The sequence below is a fragment of the Populus euphratica genome, unplaced genomic scaffold (assembly GCF_000495115.2).
Source record: "Populus euphratica unplaced genomic scaffold, PopEup_1.0 scaffold222.1, whole genome shotgun sequence".
NCBI lineage: Eukaryota > Viridiplantae > Streptophyta > Magnoliopsida > Malpighiales > Salicaceae > Populus > Populus euphratica.
In genome coordinates, this window is record NW_011500024.1 from 434,702 (window position 1) to 456,705 (window position 22,004).

Consider the following 22,004-nt stretch of genomic DNA (forward strand, 5'->3'; position numbering starts at 1 on the left):
TGGAACCAGGCTACAAGTTTAAATTTGATCAAATTAGCCCTTTTCTATCTAATTTCCTTCATGAATGTAGTACAAGAGGAACTCAAATCAACTAGCTTTAATGGAGGTAGACGAGTTGATCTCACCAAATTTACAATCGAAGATTTGGTCTGGCAAGGTGTACAGAGTGAAGGGACTCCAGCATGATTTTTACCCAAAGTCGGCCCTTTGCTAACCCTATTATTGTTTTTATTTATCCCCGAAACTTAAGTGTCGGTTGAACAATTCAGCAATTAATTAAGAAAACTCCATGTTAACCAGCCAGTCTTACACGGATCATTGACCGTCGACGTAATGGCGGTGGCTCTAGCACATGAGCTGGAGTAAGAATCAAAACTTCTCATAAATCTTCATTGTTTTTGGAGTAACAGTCATTACTTTAACCCTAAATTCAACGAAGAGGAACGTTAATTCCAATTCTGGACATCATAATTTTCCACTAGCCATCTTGTGTTTGTACTTGTCCTCATAAATAGCATGTGTGGTGATCTTATTCAATCCCTTAGAATTTTAGACATTTCTTGTAAGGGTTTGCCATCTTTTTTTTTTTCCCCATAAAATCATCTAGAAAGCTTTGTTCAAGGGTTTTTTTTTTTTTTTTTGCTATCCAAGCATGCTCTTAAATTAGTTCTTATATTTTTTGGATTATTTTTATATATTAATATCGAATATAAATTAAAAAAAAAATATTTTTATATATTAATATCGAATATAAATTTAAAAAAAATAAAAAAAATCATCTTAAAATATTTCTAAACATAAAAAATACGGGTTCAAGAAGGTGGCTTTTCATCGACCGAATGAGTTGTTCAAAACTTGCTCTCAAATCTATTCTTTGATTCTTCCACGTGCTCAGTGGTCTTCAGCCCGCGGGTTTTTAGTGGCTCGAACCTCGAGGTTATCCACAAGCCTAATAGAAAAGTCTTAATTAATAAGATAGTATAATATTGACCACCGGTGGGTAAAACAGTGTATGAATCTCACTTCCTTTGAGAAATTATCCGAGGAATTGTAATCGAGGACTTTCTTTATGGTTTTGTCGCTTATTTTTCTCATCACTAAACTCGCCGTCTGCACCAAGCCACGGACTCACTGCTGTCTGGTAGTCTCTCCAACGATGTAAATTAATTAATGTGCTTGAGAAATCAATTAAATATGTGTAGTGGCATGTCACTTGCTAAAAAAAATATTGTATTCCGGCAGCAGTTTACAGGCCCTAACCACTCTGTCCCCCGGATCAAATCCCTTGACGTGCATGCTCTGGCAGATCTGCTCCACCAGAGGGCAAGGGGGGGGGTTCATATTTAATCATATCTAGATTGTTTTTGTTTTATTTTAAATTGAAGTGCTGTGAACTTATGTGATAAAAGAGGATTAGTCTAGTCTGATCGTTGGTAGTATAGAGGTGATTATTGTTTCCCATTTCAAGACTTCAATTGAGACTTGGACCATGAAAAACAAACTTTCATGTGAAAAATATTTGAATTGTTCTTATAATTTGGGTAAGAGAACTATATATACAATGTTTTGGAATATAAAATCTAATTTAAAAAACCAAATGATTGTAAGAAAAAGAGGATAATATTGTTTGGTGGAATTCTTTAACCAAAGAAAATATTGTAAGAAGAAAAACTAATTTAAACAAATTAAACTTTTCTTTATATACTTTTATCAGTCATTTAGCTCATTCGCTAACCTCCCCATCCCTGATTGGTGTTTCAGATTCATGAGTAATTCATAAAGAGAAACAGTAATCCTCACCTTAGGGATTTATTAGTCTGCTCTGTTGCTAATAATGATTAATAGGTTGGGGGTTGTGAGGGCAATGCTAGATAAAGGTACACTAGAAAAAAATTAATATTTCTTAGATAGTTGGGTACTTTTCTTAAATGGCATAAGATTTATTATAAATATATATTATATAATTTTATTTTAATACAATAAAAAATAAAAACTCTTGGCTCTTATAGATATAAACATATTGTTAAACCTTGTGTTTTTTCAAGTTTTTTTCTATTATAATATTTATCAATAATTTTCTGCATGTTTTTCCGAATAGATATACGAGAGAGAGAGAGAGAGAGAGAGAGAGAGAGATGGATGCACGTATCTTCCATCACTAGCAGCCGTTACAATGTCGTTTTCCCTCTTGCCTCTTGCAAGGCATTTTCCTGGCTTACAATATCCAATATTTTAATTGTGTGCCTTCTAAGTAATTAATTGATATGGTAAACTAACCCGTTTAACATTTTATGCACATGCCTGCTCCCTTATAAAATCAATTTTTATTTGAAAATCTCGAGCATGGCTAGCTAGCCAGGCTTGAAACTTACAGATTTTAACATGTGAATGCATTCCGTACCATAAACAAGATAATTTCCTCGGAATCTGGTCTTTACACGGTACCTTTTGCTGCCTGAATTCCTCGCTTCTCCACGATGCTATTGCTCGCTGTTTTGATAAATATCGAGTTGTCAACTTAGAACTTTTTTTTTTCCTATTTAAGATTGGGAAAAGTCTTAGTTTTTTTTTTATTTGTCGATGCAAGAAAAATAAAAGTTTTGGCAATTTCATTATAAAACCGTGGCCAAAGGTGTTCAGTTTTTATCATTAACATACTCCTAAAACAAAACATGGCTTCTATCTCTCCTTCCACCACCACGCCAACCACCATCTCTACCTCCACTTTCTTCCCTTCATTCGCTAAAACATCCCAACTTTCCTTGATCAAAAAAAGAAACCATCGTTATACCCCTAGAGTTTCATGCAGAGCCACTAATGATGATTCGCAAAACCCTACCACCAGAAGAGATATACTTATTGGTCTCGGAGGCCTATATGGGGCAACAAGTCTTAGTGATCCATTTGCCTTCGCTGCGCCAGTGTCTGCTCCTGATATCTCCAAATGTAGCAGAGCAGACTTGCCCACCGGTGTGAATGAAACAAACTGTTGCCCTCCAGTACCATCTACCAAGATCCTGGACTTCAAGCGCCCTTCTTCAAATGCCCCATTACGCGTTAGACCAGCAGCTCATTTAGCTAATAAAGACTACATAGCTAAATACAGCAAGGCCATTGAGCTCATGAAAGCTCTCCCTGATGATGATCCACGTAGCTTCATGCAACAAGCCGATGTTCATTGTGCTTATTGTAATGGTGCTTATGACCAAGTTGGATTTCCTAATTTAGACATTCAAGTTCACAACTCTTGGCTCTTCTTTCCTTTCCATAGATACTATCTTTACTTCTATGAGAAGATCTTAGGCAAATTGATTGATGATCCAACTTTTGCTTTGCCTTTCTGGAACTGGGATTCTCCTGGTGGCATGCAATTGCCAGCCATGTATGCCGATCCTAATTCACCACTGTATGATAGTCTCCGCAACAAGAATCATCAACCACCAACATTGCTTGATCTTGATTGGAGTGGCACAGACACCCCCACTTCTAACCGAGAGCAGATATCTAGCAACCTTACCATTATGTACAGGCAAATGGTGTCCAATGGCAAGACTCCTAGGCTCTTTTTCGGTGGTTCATACCGTGCTGGTGATGAACCAGGCCCTGAAGCAGGTCCAATTGAGAATATTCCACACGGTCCAGTTCATATCTGGACAGGTGACAACACTCAACCAAACTTTGAAGACATGGGCAATTTCTACTCAGCTGCTAGAGATCCAATCTTTTTCTGTCATCACTCGAACGTTGACCGAATGTGGTCAGTATGGAAGACATTAGGAGGCAGGCGAACTGACTTGACTGACCCTGATTGGCTTAATGCCTCATTCTTTTTCTACGATGAAAATGCCAATCCTGTTCGTGTCAAGGTTAGAGATTGCCTGGATACAAGAAAGCTAGGATATGTTTATCAAGATGTTGAAATTCCTTGGCTACGGTCCAGGCCAACACCAAGAAGGTCAGCCAAGAAAGTGGCCAGCAATATCTTTAGCCATGAAAAGGAAGCACTTGCAGCTGAAAAGAAAACGAACGCATTGACACCAATCACTGCTTTCCCTCTAGTGTTGAATAGAGTGATTAGTGTTAAGGTTGCAAGGCCAAAGAAATCGAGAAGCAAAAAGGAGAAAGAAGACGAGGAGGAGCTTCTTGTAATTCAAGGGCTTGAGTTTGACAAAACTAAAGCTTTGAAATTTGACGTGTACATTAATGATGAGGATGATTCCCTTAGTGCACCAGACAAGACAGAGTTTGCTGGAAGTTTTGTGAATGTGCCCCATAAGCACAAACATGGGAAGAAAATAAATACATGTTTCCGGTTGGCTCTTACAGATCTCTTGGAGGATTTGGATGTTGAGGGTGATGACAGTGTGATTGTGACTTTGGTGCCTAGGTATGGCGAGGGTCTAGCAAAAATTGGCGGCATCAAGATTGAGTTTGATCGAGATTAATTGATCATCATCAAGAACATGTTCGGAGATTTGTGCGTGGAGCAATTGGGTTAGCATGATGTGATTTTCCCTTTTCTTCTCTTAATTTTTCTTAATCATTTTGCTATCATATGTGCCCTTATAGCGAGTGGCAATAAGGACATGTATGTTCGTGTGTTATTTGCAGCAAATAAAGCAAAATCGATTTCACTGTTGCTGATATGCCTTCTTTTCCTGTCCTTACAGTAACAACTGCGATGTTTCCTTCTGTTTCACAAATAAAGAAATACTACACAAAATGCTATATATTTTCTTTACAATTAATCAAGAGAATAGATTATGATTTTAGCCTTTATTTTTCATGGTTAATTTTGAGAATCTTATTCGAGGACAGTTGATATGATCCGTGTGGTATTGGGAAATTAATTGTTAAATACTTGATTTGAAAATATCTGCCTGCAAATAAATATTTAATGTTGCATTTCCGTAGTGTACTTTTTCATATTGCTACGAAAATATTATCGTTGTATTCATTAAATCTAAATAATTGAATTTAAATTAAAAAATTCAAATTTAATATATGATAAAAATAAAGTTAATCATATATACATATTACTTTATTTATATCATGTAATTCAAATTATTGAATTAAAAAACAATGGTAAAATTTGGACATTCCCATAGGATGTTCAAGAAATTAATACCCATAAAATAATTGAGCCTAAAAATTATTCTCGGATGTACAAAGTGATGATAATGTATATTAATATATTAAAATCATTAAAATCATTTAAAAATTAATTTAATATTTTTGAATCAGCTATATTTTTAAAATATGTTCAAATACAATTTTTTAAAAAAAGTCAAATTAAATAGTGTGGCGGCCGCTTGCCTAATGCGCAAATTTGTTAATTAAAAGCAGGCCATTAATAGTAACCCCAAAGCCATTTATAATACAAGGACTTTAGCCTTCATTGATGAGGGCGGCGCTCATTAGTATATATATAAATGATAGCTCACGTAGCCATCTAAATTGATTTTCGTCCTGATACAGATCGCCGTGTTATCTCCTGATAATGGCAGGATTTCAAAACTTTTATTGCACGTTAGCTCTCTACCTTCTTCTCTTCAAGAAATCTCGAGTATAAGCTTACTATTTATATTAAAAAACAAAAACAAAAACCTGACTCAACCTAACCTATTTAAGGAATTATTTTATTTTCTGAAGAGGGTTCGAAATAGAATTAGTTAAAGGAACTATTAGTAAAAAAAAAAACATAATTTAACTTAAAAATTTAAATTATTAGATAATATTTTAATATATAATTTATTTTATTTTCTAACATATATTTTAAAAGAAAAATCATTTACTTTTGAAACTTGTATGAATCTATTTTATCTTATATTTAATTTTTATTAAATAAATAGAGATGATGAGATTATCTATTATTACTTTATTATTATTAAATAAATAGAGATGATGAGATTAAAATTCATTACTACTTTATCAACAAAACTTTGATATTATGTTAAAAAGTTATTTTAAATTAAAAACTTAAACTAATAAATCAAATTTTAAAAATAATTACATATTACTCTGTAGTACTACTTAAGTTCCTAAAAAAAAATATACTAAGATTGTCTATATATAGAAAATAAAATAAGCTAACCTACGAGAGCTAAAATAAAACATATAATGGATATCTTGCGAAGAAAACTAAAAGTAAGAAATTGATATTATTCTACAAATAAACAAATAACTAACACTTCATTTGTAACAATTAATCAATACCTCTGCTGTCTAGATCACTCACATGGTATGCAATCTTGTGACCAAATGATATATGTAAATTACAATATTAGCCATCTATATAAAATTTGATTGCAATCTAAAAACTCATAAAAGAGTAAGTGACAAGAAAAAAAAAAGATAAAGCCTTAAAATAAAAAAAAATCAGATAAACTGGAGAAATATAAGAAATAAACATTGGCTCTAGTATAAAGAAAAATATTAGATATGGAATTATTAAAAAAAAAAAAAAAAAACCAAGAAGAAGAAGTGCTATCGCCGGTGATAACCCTAGAAGCAACATTTATAATACTCTTTAAATGTATTCATCCAATATTGAATGCATGCTTCCCAAGATAATATAAGTGTCTTTTTTGTGGTTGTTTAGCTTTGGAGCAGGAATTCATAAAATAAACACACAATAACTTCTTAGAACTTGCAATTTGAAAGTACTATATTGGTGGAACGCGCTGGCGGTGAGCAGGACAGGCTTTTTTTTTTATTATAAAAAAACCTTAATAAAACGATGCACCGGCGCTCTTTAACGTATTCAGTTAATTCAAAAACTTTATATTAAATGAATCAATTTTTATTAAATAAAAGTGATAATGATAAAAAAAAATACACTTTAAAAAATAAAATAATAAAGCTGAATTTTAAGATAATTTAATTTTTAAAAATAAAATAAAAAAATAATAAAATAAAACAATTTGTGTCAACTCCAGCTACCATATTAAATTTGCAACCTTATAAGGGCAGATCAATTTTATAAAAAATAAATTAAAAAAATAACAATGATCAATTTAAATATATTAAATTAAAATAAAATAAACAATTAATAAAAATAAATTCTTCAAAATGCGGATAAAGTCCTCAAGCCTCGTAAACTGATGGGGTTTTTTTTGGTTAAATTTGTCAGTATAACATTGATGAATGAAAATATCCTTTTAATAATGGATATTAATTAGTCAGTCATTGTAGTATTAAAAACAATTACATAGTATTTTTAAGTAGTATTCACCATCTTCAATTAAATAACTGTGAATAGATTAATTCTCTTTTCTGTTTCTATTTTCAAAGAGAAAAAATTAAAAAATATAGAATAAAGAGATAATTAAATAATTTCGTTAAACAATAAATAGTAAGGTATAATAAAGTGTTTTCTTAAAAACAATTTAAGCAAATATCAGCAGAAGTTTCTATTTATATGTTTCATGGAGTATCTCAAAATTATTTTTTAATTTTTTTCATATTTTTTGAAACTTAAAAAAGTTAGACAATAAAATATGATTTTCAATCAACTCAAAAAATAAAAATGCTATAATAAAGTTTTTTTAATTTTAAAAAATCAATCAAATTCTTCTATTTATATATTTAGTGAAGTAAAATAATTTATTGAAAACTATTTTTACAAAATTTTCATATTTTTTGAATTTTAAAAAATTGATCAATGATTTTTTTAAAAATAAAATTAAAAATTAAACCTTTTTATTAGTAAAAGTTTTTTTTTTCTACTTTCAACATATACAAGTATTTTTTTAATAAAAATAATATTTTTTTGAAAAATTATTTTCTAATAAATAATCCAGCCTTAAACCACAGCTCTGTTTAAAAATGTGAACCAATTCATATTTTTTAAAAAAAAAATTATTTTTTTTTTATATTTTCATATTTTTTTAATATAATAACTTGTTAAATATTAAAAAAATATTATTTTAATATATTTTTAAATAAAAATTATTTTAAATTATTTTAAACAATATAGTAAAATACTTGAGTTTAAATATGTCACGGTGTCTTGGAAAACCCAAAATGCATAATTTACACAATATGCCAATGCCACGTAAAATTATGGAATGTACGCATGACTTTCTTTCCTCTTTTTTATATTCCACCGCCAAATACTAGTCTAGATGCAGATAATTGCAACAAAATATTTTTTTTATATAGAATACAGAAAATATAATATAAATTTATATTGTAAAATTATATATATCAAATAAATAAATTTGAATACATAATATTTTAATCATTAAAATTATAATATTATATTAAAAAACTAGTTCATCTAAAAAATTTAAGTGATTAGGTTAGATTTTATAATATAATTTATAATATTTTTTTATATTTTTTTAAGTGAAAGTTCTTTAAATTTAAAATTTATATAAGTTTATATTATTTTATATTTATTTTTTATTAAATAAATAAAAATAATAAAATTTTAACCCGTGATCGTTTAGTTATTAAGTTATTAAAATTAAATATCATATTAAATAAATAAAAATAATAAAATTCTAACCCGTGATCGTTTAGTCATTAAAATTAGATATTATATTAAAAAATTATTTTAATTCAATAACTTAAATTTTTAATTAAAATCTCAGGATATGTTTTATATTATTTTTTAATAATATTATAAGTAAAATATAATTAAAACAAAAATTATTAGTATTAGTATTTTATAATACTGTTATGTAAATCTATTATTATTATTATTATTAGTATTAGTATTATTATTCAGAACATAAAATACGGAATAATCTGAAGTGTTGAATAGTTAAAGAGGGGATGGTGCACCACAAGTCTTCTACCGACTAGAAAAGAGAGATTGAGGTAGAATAACAAAACATTTTATTTGTGGAGTTAGTATGGGAACGTAATTCAATATCCTTCTACATGGGTTCATTTTGACCAACTACTTTTCTTATACCCTCTCACCTTTTCAGATACATATAAAACCTTATTTCAGTAAGAATTAATGTATATTTTTTACATTATCACTTTGTACATCCGAAAATAAGTTTTATATGAACATTTTAATATAAGTGTGGATGTTTTTTTTAAAATTTAAATAGAATTTTTTTAATTAAAATTAATTAAAAAAATAAATATAACATAAAACATATTTAAAGCAAATACTTGTAAAAAAAGTTACAAAGACATGGAAGTATGCCGTTCATCATTTTTCTTTTCCCCTCATTTTCTTCTCTCTTTTTTTTTTTTCTCTTTAATGTAGATGTTTAAGTTAGTTTTTACCTTGACTAATTTCACAGGCTATAAAATTAATGATCATATAAATTTTTAATAATTATTATATTAATAAATATATGACCTAAAAATTATAAAACAAATAAATTTTTTAATTTTAAACTCTTATCACTAAATCTTTCATCTTTTTAAATAGAGAAAAAATAATTTTCCTAACAAATAAAATAAAAACGTGTAAAATTATTATCGGATATAACATCGTGACTTTGTATGATTTTAATTAGATAAAATCTAATTTATTAATTTTTTAATTTTATTTTAAAATTTATATATTAACTCATTAAATTATATAATTTTACAATTTATGATTTTAACAACAATAATTATAGAATAAATTGGAGATTAACAAAAAAAAAGTTTGAGTATAAATTATTTTTATTAAAACAACATTAGTTTCCTAGCTTAGATTTAGATTACTTCACTGAAACTCTGACCAAGTTTAATAAATTTGGTCAGATTAATATCTCATGTAATTTAACTAAATATTCGATGATAGGCTCTCAAACTTGGAGATTTTCAAATCAATTAGCAAGATAGAGCCGAGTTTATAGATATAATTTAGAGTGCACCAAAGCACATCACATCATTGCCGACTCTTTTGTACATAATTAATTTTATATATAGCGTCGGCAATTATCCTTTGTCTTGATAAATAAACCATCGAGCACCATCTTTATCTGGACATATAAAAAAAGGAAACCATGGCTAATACTACTTCTTTATCATTCTCCCCAACCACTTTTAGGAGCTCCTTCCTCCGCCCCTTCTCCCCTAGAGTACTCGAACATATTTCAACGCCTAGCACTGTTTCATGCAAAGCTACTAATGATCTCGATCCCAAAAAGCCTACCAACAGAAGAGATGTCCTCTTTGGTTTAGGAGGTCTTTATTATGCAAGCAGTACTCTTTGTGATGCACACGCCAATGATGCCAAGGCAGTCTCAGGTGTAAACAAAACCAGAAGAGGGAGAGGGGATTTCGGCCCTGGCAAGGCAACACAGGCAGGTGAAACAAAGAACATGGCATTGACAGCAATCAGCGCATTCCCTTTAGATTTAGATAAAGTGGTGAGTACTGAGGTTTCGAGGCCAAAGAAATCAAGAAGTAAAAAGGAGAAAGAAGATGAAGAGGAGCTTTTAGTGATAGAAGGGATTGATTTTGAAAGAGGTGAGTTTGTGAAGTTTGATGTGTATGTTAATGACGAGGGTGATCCATCACCCAGAGGACCGAACAAGGCTGCGTTTGCTGGGAGCTTCGTCAATGTGCCTCATACGGGTAGGACGAAAGGGAAGGCTAGTTTGACACTAGCCATCAATGAATTGTTGAACAATTTGGAGGCTGAAGATGATGATAGCGTGGTGGTGACTTTGGTCCCCAGGTCCGGCAAGAGCCCTGTTATTGGTGGCGTCAAAATTGAATATGTAAAAGAATGATCATCATCAAGATTGAGAATACCCGTTTGAGTGTTCCTTTTTTGGCTCCTTGAGCAAGAGATGTGAGGTTCCTGTGCTCTTAATTCATATATAATGTGCTTTAATTTCATTTCTGCGTGTAGTAATCTTATGTTTGCAATGAAATGTTGTCTTCAAGATCTAAAAATATTTTGAAGGAAAGAGATTCTCTCTTCTTTCCTTTCTTCTTTTTTGGTGCAAATTCATTGCAATTCTGTGCAAAGAAGCTTATGACTTAGAATCTGTTCTTCTTTTATGTAAAAAACTTGAGATGCCTCGTATCAAACATGGGTTTAAAAAATAGATCGATGCTGATCGAACTTTCACAATTTCCATCGGGTGTTTGAGAATACAGCTGTTATTTCTAAAGTATTTTTTTTAATATATTAAAAAATATATTTTTTATTATTTAAAAATTATTTTTAATATCAACCTTTGAAAACAATTTAAAATAAATAATAAATAAATAATTTTTTTTCAAAAATATTAACAAATAAGATTGAGTCAAATTTTGATTTTAAATTACTTTTAATTTATTAAATGTATTAAAATAATATTTTTTATTTTTTTAATATTTATAAAATTTTTTTTGGATAAACATGCTATAAAAAAGAAAGTCAAATTTATTGGAGGTAGTCCAACCTGGTGAATTAACATGAAAGCAACGTTGATATTTTCTATATAAAGCATCGGCAGCAACTCAACCACATCAAATCAAAAGACAAGGAGATCGAAACTACTGAAAACAGGATTTTCCAGCAATAGCTTGAGCTTACCGTTCAACGCCATCAAATCTCAGTCGACCCTTTTCAGGCCTAGGCCCCATGCAGGCATCTTCTAGAGCCAGACGAGATCTGGCTCGGTAGATGATTTTCAGGGACAAAATCCTTTCAACTATTCCCATCATGCTAAGCTATGTTGCTTGGATCCTGCAATTGACGTAATTGAGCTCACACCTGAACTCGTCTCATTGTTCATTCGGGCTTAAATTTATTAAAATCACGCTTTGAGTCAATGATATTTATGGACTATAGTATGAAGTGCAGAATTAGGCCCTCATGTGGTAAAATTTCTGAGGCACTAGCAAGGGCCGTTTGCAGTCATCTGCCGATGGAAACTAGGGCTCCAACCTTGAAATCCGAAGAACACCAAGATAATCAACCTCATATATATTTGAATTCATAAATTATTTCTTAAATTTATCTGATTGGATTATAGCACAGGGAACCCATCTACTCATAGACAAATAAGCTAAACGTACGAGAGTCACCTAGATATATAATCACAATCAATTCATCTAAACACATCTAAACACAGAGTGGTTCAGTGAACCAGTGAAACTATTTTTTGGGGAGAAAAAGGCATGGATTTTACTTAAAGAAACCAAAATGGTGAAACATGTATATCCACTCCGCCGGCCTACAAGTTAACTAGACAAATCTCTGGTCCAAGTTTTCATTCAAATTAATTTTAATATTGATTTATTTAAATTCAAGTTATTTAATAGGTTGATGTATAATTAGATTGACTTTAACGATAGGATTAAAACGAAGATTTTTTTTGAAAAAAATAAATTAATTGAATAACCTGTAAAATTGACTTGTCAATCCAATTACTTCGACTATTTATCCTGTTCCAACAACTATACGTGCATACAAGGATTAATAGCAGCAGCGCCTATGGTGAGAAATCGGTCAGAAACACGCCCGCCCCCCAGGCAATAGTTGGGAAAATGAATGCATGTAAATTTTATGAAATCAGCTACCATATCTTAGTTGTTATGTCTATATGAGAAATCCTTGGAGTCGTTTTTTTTTTTTTTCTTCTAATTATTTTTTTTTTTATTGAGTGAAATTGTTTATTTATTGAGTGAACTTGTTATGTTTTTTTCCCTTTGTTACGATAATAAAATACCTATTTCACCCGTGCTTCTCTGCGGACTAAATATTGCTTTTGCTAGTAAAAAGAGAGAGAGGAATATACATGCATTTCTAATATATATATAATTCAATCATAAATTAAAAAGTTGATATATACATCAAATTAAATAAATTAACATTTAATAGGGAGATTTAATATCATAATAGGAACCATGCACTCAATTGTGTTAAATACAATAAATTTTTATTTAATTAAGTGATTATCCATGTCAATAAAATATAAAAAAAATAGTTAATAAAAGGAAATTGAATAAAATTACAAAATTCAACCATCAAATAACTCAATGGTGGATAGCAAAAGCAAATAAATAAAACTAAAAATAAAAAAATAAAAAAAAAAGATTTGAGTGAATTCGAGTTAACTCGTTAACTCTACAACCATGAATACATGATTGAGATAATCTCATAGAATGAAAATTATAAAAATACACAAATCAATTAAAAAGTTGAAAAATAAAATTGAAAAAAAATTAATTTTAAAAAAGATCTAAAAAGTTCAAAATTAACCTATGTTAATCTTTAAAATTTGTGATTATGGTTACAAAGACAGGATTGATTGCATAAAAGGTAACCTAAAAAAACAACAAAACAAAATTTTCAATAAGAAAAAGGTTGATAGATGAAATTGAATTTTTTTTAAAAAAAATTAAGTCAACTCGAGTTAATTTCTTAATCCAATGACCATTGATATGGGATTGTGATAACCCTACCTAAATAAAAGTAAAAAAAAATAATTAAAATATGAAGATTAATTAAAAAATAAATTAATTTTATTAAAAAATCTAAAATAACCTTTAAAAACAACTTGATTGTAGTCACCAAACTAAACTAATCCCATAAAAGTTAAATACAAAAAGAACAAAATTCTTAATAAAACAGTATTGAGATAATTTTTTTTTAAAATCAACACACGACAGAGTCCTGGCTATGTTCAACTGTTTGGTTACTACTGTTTGTTACTAAACTGAAAGATAATGCATATTGTTTCATATAACTTATCAATCACTAAATTAGTTCATGAAAAAACAAAAAAAAAAAGTTCATGAAGCTCTTGAAAATACATGCTTTGTACACCGGTCACTGGATGGAACATCTGCTACACATTTAAAACACCAAATTCTACTGTACGCCTGAGTGATGTGCAGGGACAGAGTTACGAATTTATGTTTTGGTTTCCCAACCACAAGTGTAGAGGAGGTGTCTCCTACATCTCCCTCGAATTTACTAGTTAAAATTACAAGTTTTTGCTACCGGTAGCCACCAAGACCAGGAAACTGCAGATACCATAGACGATGACCATTGATCAATGGTTTACTAGCAGAATCAATGATGCAGGAGCAATCCTTATAAATTGGAACGGTACATGGAAACAAGAAGATGAGATAACTGGTGCTAAACAAAGACCTTGGAAGTTTAAAATGCCATATATCCCTGAAACGCTGCATGTGTCTAGTTTTGGACGCATTAAACGGTGAATGATTTGGTGCTTCTTACCAATAGTTACGGTAATTTTACTGACAAGAGTACAGGCCGATAAACCTAGAAATCAGTAGAACTGAAGATTTTTCTACCATATTTTACAACCCGCAAGACTTCCCCTCTTTGTCAACAAACGTGCAGTGGAGTTTTGGCAATATATCTTCACTCCAACGCGCTTGTATGGAGATAGCCTCATCAGTCCATATGAACAGAAACCTAGGCTAACTAGACTAGAAGGAGGTGCACATAATGACGGATATTTTGTTGAAAAGTCTGCCAACTTGAAGAATTTATCACCCATTAGCAGTTAGCTAGTCTGAATTTCGTATTATTTTCCTGACGTGGAAGATAGTGAATTGTCGAGAGAGTTAGGATATAAATTGTATTTTAAAATATTTTCTATTTGAAAATAAATATATTAAAATAATTTTTTTATTTTTAAAAATTTATTTTTAATATTAGCATATAAAAATAATAAAATAATATAAAAAAATAAAATAATTTTTTAAATTTTGTGTAAAAATATTTTCCAACCACAGAAACATAACGTCAAGTTAAGCATTTTCTTATTCATGGGTTTGTACTCTTTGGTGGATTCAACAGGGTGATGAGTTATCTAACTTCCAATCTCTTTCACGGTATGTATCACTAACATTTATGAGTTTTCTATTTCTCTAAAATGTTGAACATCATCTATCCTCCACATTGTCATTCACATGAGCCTAATTTCATCGGCACCAGCTTCTTGGAATTTTCCGGTATCAATCAAAATATAATTGTTAGACAAGAAAGTCATTGATATTGTGTTTAAATTTGAGCATTGATGTATAAGATGAAAAGACAGTGATGTCCGAGATGGCGCTTCTTACATTTCTTGCCGGAAGTCGGGAAGCAAAAAAAATTGACAGAATTAACAATCAACTACAAGCATGGCCGAGATATAGCATAATCGGTAGCCAAGTTTTTCCAAAAATGAGGTTCCAAGTCCAATTCCCTCAATCATCAATTGGCTTTTAAAAAAAAAAAAAAAAAACAAGAAGAAATCAATCGCTTAAGAATATGAGCTCCAAAATTACTTGTTACAAATGGGAGTAGCATAGCTATTTAGTGAGGTTTTTCTTTTCCTTTTCTATTTTTTTTTCTCTTTAAATGATTTTTAATTACTCATTGATCATGAGAATCAGTCTCTATTTCATGGGCCAATTCTCTTGTCAGCATGTCAGCTCGATCATCATGTCCACCAGCAAAGCTATAAACCCGGAATGCGAATTGGAAAGCCCTCCAAAGCATTTTAGCACAGGCCTTTTTAGGTTCAGTTTTGGTTCTAGTTACTGCTTTCCCTGCTGCTTTTGCTTGCCTCCTCTCCTGAAGCAGAAGAAAATTATAAGAAAAATCTTCTTCTAAAGTGGAATCACCTTCTGAGATGATCATCTAGTTGTTTCAATTTAGCATCTAGTTTTGCATCAAGATGTGATTCATAAGTGAATCTACCTTGAGTGCCAATTCCATGCAGTTTGAAGAAACATCCACCATTGACTCTTTGATTTGTACAAGGATATGGAAGTCGAAGTCGATGTTGTGACTACGAAATTTCTTGGATTCTTCATCTTTGGTCCTCTCCAAGGCATCAAGGTCTCCTTTGATCTGTATGTTATCAATTCTTTTAGCTGTTTACCAAAATATTGCAATGATGGTAGTTTTACAATGAGGTTCAGGACGCTGGCAAAGTTACCTTGTTGAAGTAGCATTCGGCCTTGTCTAGAAGTTGGCCTAGTGGAGGCTGTATCTTCCAATTTTGCAGTTCAGAGACTACTCCATTCAACTTCGAGCCTAGGGCAGCTGCAGTCCTTAATGCTTCCAGTTTCTTCTGAGGGAAACCTTCAAATCTTGCAAGCACCTGCGATGCGAAGAAATACAGGTCATGATGAGATAGAAATAGATAGGAAAGGACATGCGGATATTGAAGAATAGTGAAAATAACAAACTTTTTCTGCTATGTTCACCTGTGTTTCATCAGTTAAATTCTCAAGAATGGATTCAACATGCTTGTGGAACTTGATCAATTCTGTCAAGTCTTTTGTTTTGAAACTACTGATGGTAGCCTTCAGCTCTGTGACTGCCTTCGCATGCTTTTGAACATCTTCTTCAATTTGTTGGAAGTATGCTGATCTGATGCACAGAGAAAGAAACGCATTTGGTTCTCTTCATGACGTCTTCCTTGCCCTTCAAATAAAGTTCAACCAAACAGATTGTTTTTCGTTGTTAAGTTCTTCGTAAAGCATACCTCTTTGTAATCTCTGCTAGTGCATCAGCCATTCCCTGCTTTTCACCAGCACTGCTCGAAGCTGGACCCTTTCTTCCACTAGATGATTTAGTAACTTGATTTCCTCCTTCCACCTTCCCCTTAAGAGCCCGATACAGAGTACCCATCTGACTTGATCTCTTCAGTTTAGTCTGTGTTTTCTTGGGACGTAAGGATCTTGCTGCACCAGGTGGAGGAGGTGGTGGAGCAGCTCCATTTCCGAGTGGCATCGGTGGCGGCGGCGGCAATGGCATGGATCCTTTTGAAGACATCATGGGTGGTGGGGGAGGAGGTGGTGCAGTTCTTGCAGTTGATGTTTGAGGAGGCGGCGGCGGAGGCGGCGTTGGTGATACTGTTCCGCTTCCTGATAACAAAGGTTGTGGTGGCAGTGCCACTGTTGCGGTTCCAAATGCCATGGGTTGTGGCGGTGGAGGTGCTGCTGCTGCTGCTTCTGCTACAGTTTTTGACATAGTAGGCGGCGGCGGCGGAAGTGGTACACTTCCCACTGTAACAGTCGTTGGCTGCAGCACAATTGGTGGTAGTGGCGGTGGAAGTGGTGGCTGTGGGATTGCTACATCTGGTTGCAACTTCAGTGGTTGCGGAGTAGATGGTGTTTGTAATGGTGTTGCTACCACGTCTACCATCATCGGTGAGGATATGGGTGGCTGTGCTGGTGGAACTTGTGATGCATTTTGTGACAATGCTCCTGATGGCTTTAACAATCCTGTGGCTTTAGTTGTCACTATAGTAATCTCAGATGCTGCAATCTGTGGCATTCGTGTTTTGGAGATGTAATCTCTGGGATCCTCAATGCCAGAAGCTTTTTTCACTTCAGAGTTGCTGCTTGCTTCCATTTCAAACATCAGTTCCTCATCTGAATTACTCGTGTGGTACAAAGGTTTGCTCTTTGCTTCCATTTCTGCCATTGTTTCATCATCCACTGAGTCTTTTGTGTTCAAACTGTTGCCGTCTTGAGTTTCCAGGTTTGAAGGCATGTGGAACGAGAGACGTTTTATGTCCATGGGGTTCAATTTCCCAAGTGCCTGAGCTCTCAGGAACCGGAGACGAGGAGAAGAGCAATAAAAATTTGCAAATTCTACTGAGGTAGGAGAACCCATAAACTGAGGAAGAACTGATGTAGGAGTTTCTGGAGAAGCACCACATGGGCTGTAGCTATTGATGTCTGAATAGGACCCCGTCAAGATTTTGCTGAATGCGTTGGATTTTGAACAATCTTTATTTGGCTCATATTCATCCATGACATCAAACATTTCTCTTGGTATCTTAATCAGGCAGGTGAGTGTTGCCAAAGCAATTTCAACTACGAAATCAGGAAAAAAATTGAACAGAAGTCATCACCTTTAGTTGTACAAGAGAAATTAAATGGAAATAATCAAGCTTCTCACACTGACTCTATCTAAACCTCTTCCAATCTAGTTTCTGTTCAATTATTCCTTACAGGATCCGAAAACATGGATTAAAAAACACTGATGTTTTGTACATGTTGTGTGACATACCAATTTGTTCTGAATTGATCCTGTGATCGTTGTTATTGTACATGTTGTATGCAGCTTTGTCCATCCATTCTTGATTCATCATCCATGCATCCCCAATTGATTTCAAAGCCTCACAAAAGTAGATGAGAACCTGTTTGAGCATACATTTGGATGATCAGCTTTGAAATCTTAAAAGAAGAGCATCGAACAACTGTCTAGGCCTAGCCATGATGAAACTAATTAGTCAACCTTATCGATAGATGCTCCTTTAACTTCTGACAGCTGACTACTGGGTATGATTTCAGGGTAAAACTTGTGCAGATCTTTCATTGTTCCCATCACCAGCTGCAACAAGACAAATGATTTGAGATTCAGGGCATGTTTCTCAAATCCTAACTGCTTCAACAGATGATCCAGTGTTAAACATGATAGATACCTCGTTTATGCTCAGAGAACCATCGAAAGGTGGTAGGTCAATGATGTCTCTGAAGGTAATTATTTTCTTCCTGAGCTCCATCATCAAAATGAAGTTGCCTGGAGATCCACGAGAACGTGAACGCTCCATCTTTGGTTCTTGTGATCCCTTCTTCTGACCCTTGACTAGGTGAGCGCTTTTCACCACCTGCAATATCACTCTTTTTCATGTCAATATTGCTAAGCCAATGCTGTTTCCAGATGTTCATTGGGTGTGTGTGTGTGCCTGTACTGCAGCCTTTCCTATCTCATGAGAATTCATTAAAATCAAGTTGACGTGAGCAAATAACTTTAAGAACTGTACAGCAGACAGTAAAATTGAAAACCATTTAATATGTATAATCATTAATTACGAAGGAAATCAACTACCAAATCAAAGAATTTTAAATATAATTGTTTGATTGTATTTTTATATATACTTTTTAATTGGTTAATAGACAAGAATTCTCTAATTCGTAAGTTCTCAAACAATTTTTTACGTGCTAGTAGATTATTTTTCATTGCTGCCTGCCTAACATTAGTTTCTTTAAATCTTTATTTATTTCTTTTGTTAACATAATTATTTGATTATTTTCCTATATATTTATATATACTTCTGAGTTGGTTAATTGAAATCATACGTTCTATAAATAAAGTTTCTTATTTTTAGCAGTTCAAGCATTTGCATTGTGGAGTGGAAAATGAATCAAGTTTTGAGGAACAGATTTATTGAACGGAAAAGTCATGTAATTTTGTTTCTGCTGTAATTTCTTTATTTGCTTTATAATCAAGCAGTTTCAGAGAGATGTGGCAGGAAATTTAGATGAATTTGAAGAAAAAGAAACCAGAGGAAACATAAGGCAGTTCCATGAAATGGCTTCTAGAGGAACATGAATCTCTCTGCCATGAAAGCATAAAACTCCGCAGGGTATATATAGTATTTGACAGGATGAACATAAATTTAGCAGAGAACTCATTGTAATAGCTTGTGCCTAAAACATTCTCTCACTTTGGGACAATTCCTTCTGTACAACAAGAATCATATCATCAAGATAACAAGTGAAAAACATTAAAAGGAAAAAAGGAGGAAAATTCATGTACCTCAAATCTAGAAGTCTTGCCTCCAAAAAGCAAAGGCTTTAAACCACAGAAGATACCAGTTGACATAACTTTTAAGCTAGAACGAGAATTAACATAAAGAAACGTATCAAGAATGAAAATGATGGTAAACCATAGATATTTGTTCAAACAAGAGATTGACAAAGGGGATATTTCAAGTTTCTGTCGTGAAGAACAGCAGAAACATTCAAAGTACAGGGGGAGTTCGGACATGAAACATTAACGTGCAGCCCATAAGAGTTAGATGGTAAGAGGGGATGAAAAAAAAAAAAGAAAAACGAGAAAAATCCTTGCTTTGGAACTATTCTCAGAGAGAAAGCCAGGGCAAAATGGAACGATTTGGTGACCTTTTTATCATCAGCTACCCTCCCTCCTCCTCCTAAAATCTATATGCCACTCTTTTAGGTTACTGTCTGAGGATAATGGGGGATATGTTACTAAGACTAACTAGGATAGGCCTAATTTTGGAGTTTGCCAACTAAGATTGTATAGTCCTGTCTAAGTTTGTGATTTGTGTTAATCTCTTTCGCAATTAATCATAATTTCTTCCTTCCAGGCTTTGACTGTTTTAATAGTGTTTACTGGAAATAGAGAGGGGAAAAAGTAAAAACAAAACTCTAATTATTCTCCCTTGTAGTTCTTTCTGAACCCTCTATGCACTTGTCTAACTATAGTAGTTTTATAGTATTTTACAAAATGTAAGAAAAAAATCATACAACTTGTTTTATAAAGTTATGCTCTGCAGCATGATATTTCTCCTGTGACCATGGGGATTCTTACATTTTTAATGTATTTTTAAATAAAAAATATTTAAAAAATAAATCACCATTACTATTCCAGACACCCCCTTAATATTGTTCAATCAATCAGAGGTCAATAGACCTAGTTTAAATTAATAATGAATAATTCTCAAATTAACAAATGGTTGGAAATCTAAAGCAGCACAAGTTAATAATAATAATAATAATAAAGACTTTTTTAATTAACAAATGGTTGGATTGATTTAGAGAAATTTAAAGCACCACAAATTAATAATAATAATAATAATAATAATAAAGACTTTTTCAGAGACTTTACAATGAGTAATTAGCTTGATAATTATGATGACTGCCCCTGCCTGTGAAACTGATTAACTGGTAATTAGTTATAGCACAAGATTATAAATCATTATGTTAACATCTTAAATTCTTTGGATAAATTGATAGTGTTCATCATTATATGTAAGAACTCACGAGGGTCCATGCACATGATTTCCCTAATAGATTAAGCTATAACAATTACATAATCTATTGTTTGCCCACAAATCCATTAACTTTGAATTTGAAGTATATCCTCATATCTCTTTATTTTTTATCTTTATTTTTTCATAGAGTGATTATGTAGCTAGCTTATTTTGATCAATCTCATTACTTTCACTTTTACAAACCTCAAACCTGAGAAAGTGAGATTGCATATTGACAATACACCAAAAAAAAAAACAAAAAAAAACAAAAACAAAAAAATATTATTTTCTGTACACAACTTTACTTATCTTTTATATCAAAACACTTGCCATCATCAACATTTTCTAATAATAACAAGTATAATAACTGACACAACAATTAATAACTAAAAACCATCATAATTAACTAGTAATTTATTTATATAAAATATAAAATCCTATTTGTTTTTATATTTTAAAAGTGCTTTTAAAAAAATTAAATTTTTTTTTTTTTTTAAATTAATATTATTTTAGTATTCTTAAATTATTTTCATGTGCTAATATTAAAAATAATTTTTAAAAATAAAAAATATTATTTTAATATATTTTTAAATAAAAAATACTTTAAAATACTATTACAATTATATCCCCATTCCCCTGCAAACCGTAAAAATAGAGCCAAGAGCCAAGTTTCCATGCAATCTCGCTACACAAAACCAATCATTCTCATAGCCAAAGCTTCACTCAACCATTAAAAGGCTAAAGCTAATGATAACATCAAATGGGATGCCTCTAGCTTAACCGTGGTTGCCATTTTTAGCAACCCTTGGTTGGGCTGCCTTATTTTTTTACAGCCCTCGAATGGGCTACAACTAGCCTAACCAGGGTTGGCTATTTTGGGCCTCTCCCTCCTCTCTATCTCTCTCCCCTACCTAACTCTCTTCAGTCTTGGCCAAACTAACCCTTAATTTATACCCATTCGAAGGTAGGACAAAAAATGAGACTCACCACCCTCTCTCGCCAAAAGACATCTTTCTGGATAATCTTTTCATCAATAGTCATTCTTAAGCTTGACTCTGCTCTCCAGCCTTTGACCACCATTTCCCTTAGTGCTTGCTCTTAAGTTTGACTTTTCAACCATTTTTGTAGCTGACTATGTTTTCCATCGATGACTTATTCTCAAGGACCAATCTATACATTTTTAGAAAAGTAGATCTATCTATAATCTTTTCCTTCCTATAAGGTAAGCTTGTGTAACTTTTAGTTTCGATAAAGTCACAGGAAAAAAGGAGGACTTCTCAA

General features: G+C 32.1%; 2 protein-coding genes across 2 annotated transcripts; one reads left to right on the forward strand and one right to left on the reverse strand.

The window, feature by feature from the left end:
- The first annotated feature begins 2,613 nt into the window (after positions 1 to 2,613).
- On the forward strand, positions 2,614 to 4,732 carry LOC105142083 (polyphenol oxidase, chloroplastic-like). Its single transcript, XM_011049541.1, has one exon. It carries the CDS (start codon positions 2,673 to 2,675, stop codon positions 4,443 to 4,445), a length of 1,773 nt encoding a protein of 590 aa, XP_011047843.1. The 5' UTR covers positions 2,614 to 2,672; the 3' UTR covers positions 4,446 to 4,732.
- A 10,484-nt stretch (positions 4,733 to 15,216) lies between these two features.
- LOC105142084 (uncharacterized protein At4g04980-like) lies at positions 15,217 to 19,996 on the reverse strand. Its single transcript, XM_011049542.1, has 9 exons — positions 19,484 to 19,996; positions 18,366 to 18,551; positions 18,179 to 18,274; positions 17,951 to 18,080; positions 16,416 to 17,754; positions 16,135 to 16,300; positions 15,864 to 16,028; positions 15,623 to 15,775; positions 15,217 to 15,496 (listed from the first exon to the last, which is right to left on the reverse strand). The coding sequence occupies exons 1-9, from the start codon at positions 19,712 to 19,714 to the stop codon at positions 15,296 to 15,298; spliced, it is 2,667 nt and encodes an 888-aa protein (XP_011047844.1). The 5' UTR covers positions 19,715 to 19,996; the 3' UTR covers positions 15,217 to 15,295.
- Positions 19,997 to 22,004: the final 2,008 nt, after the last annotated feature.

What these genes read in the sequence shown, in the direction of transcription:
- LOC105142084 (XM_011049542.1), bottom strand. Translation starts at nt 19,714, where the DNA reads ATGTCCGAACTCCCCCTGTACTTTGAATGTTTCTGCTGTTCTTCACGA. An exon ending in GCAAGACTTCTAGATTTGAG is followed by an intron (nt 18,552 to 19,483) that starts GTACATGAATTT and finishes GTGATATTGCAG; the next exon opens with GTGGTGAAAAGCGCTCACCT. An exon ending in CTAGCAGAGATTACAAAGAG is followed by an intron (nt 16,301 to 16,415) that starts GTATGCTTTACG and finishes TCTGTGCATCAG; the next exon opens with ATCAGCATACTTCCAACAAA.
- LOC105142083 (XM_011049541.1), top strand. Translation starts at nt 2,673, where the DNA reads ATGGCTTCTATCTCTCCTTCCACCACCACGCCAACCACCATCTCTACC.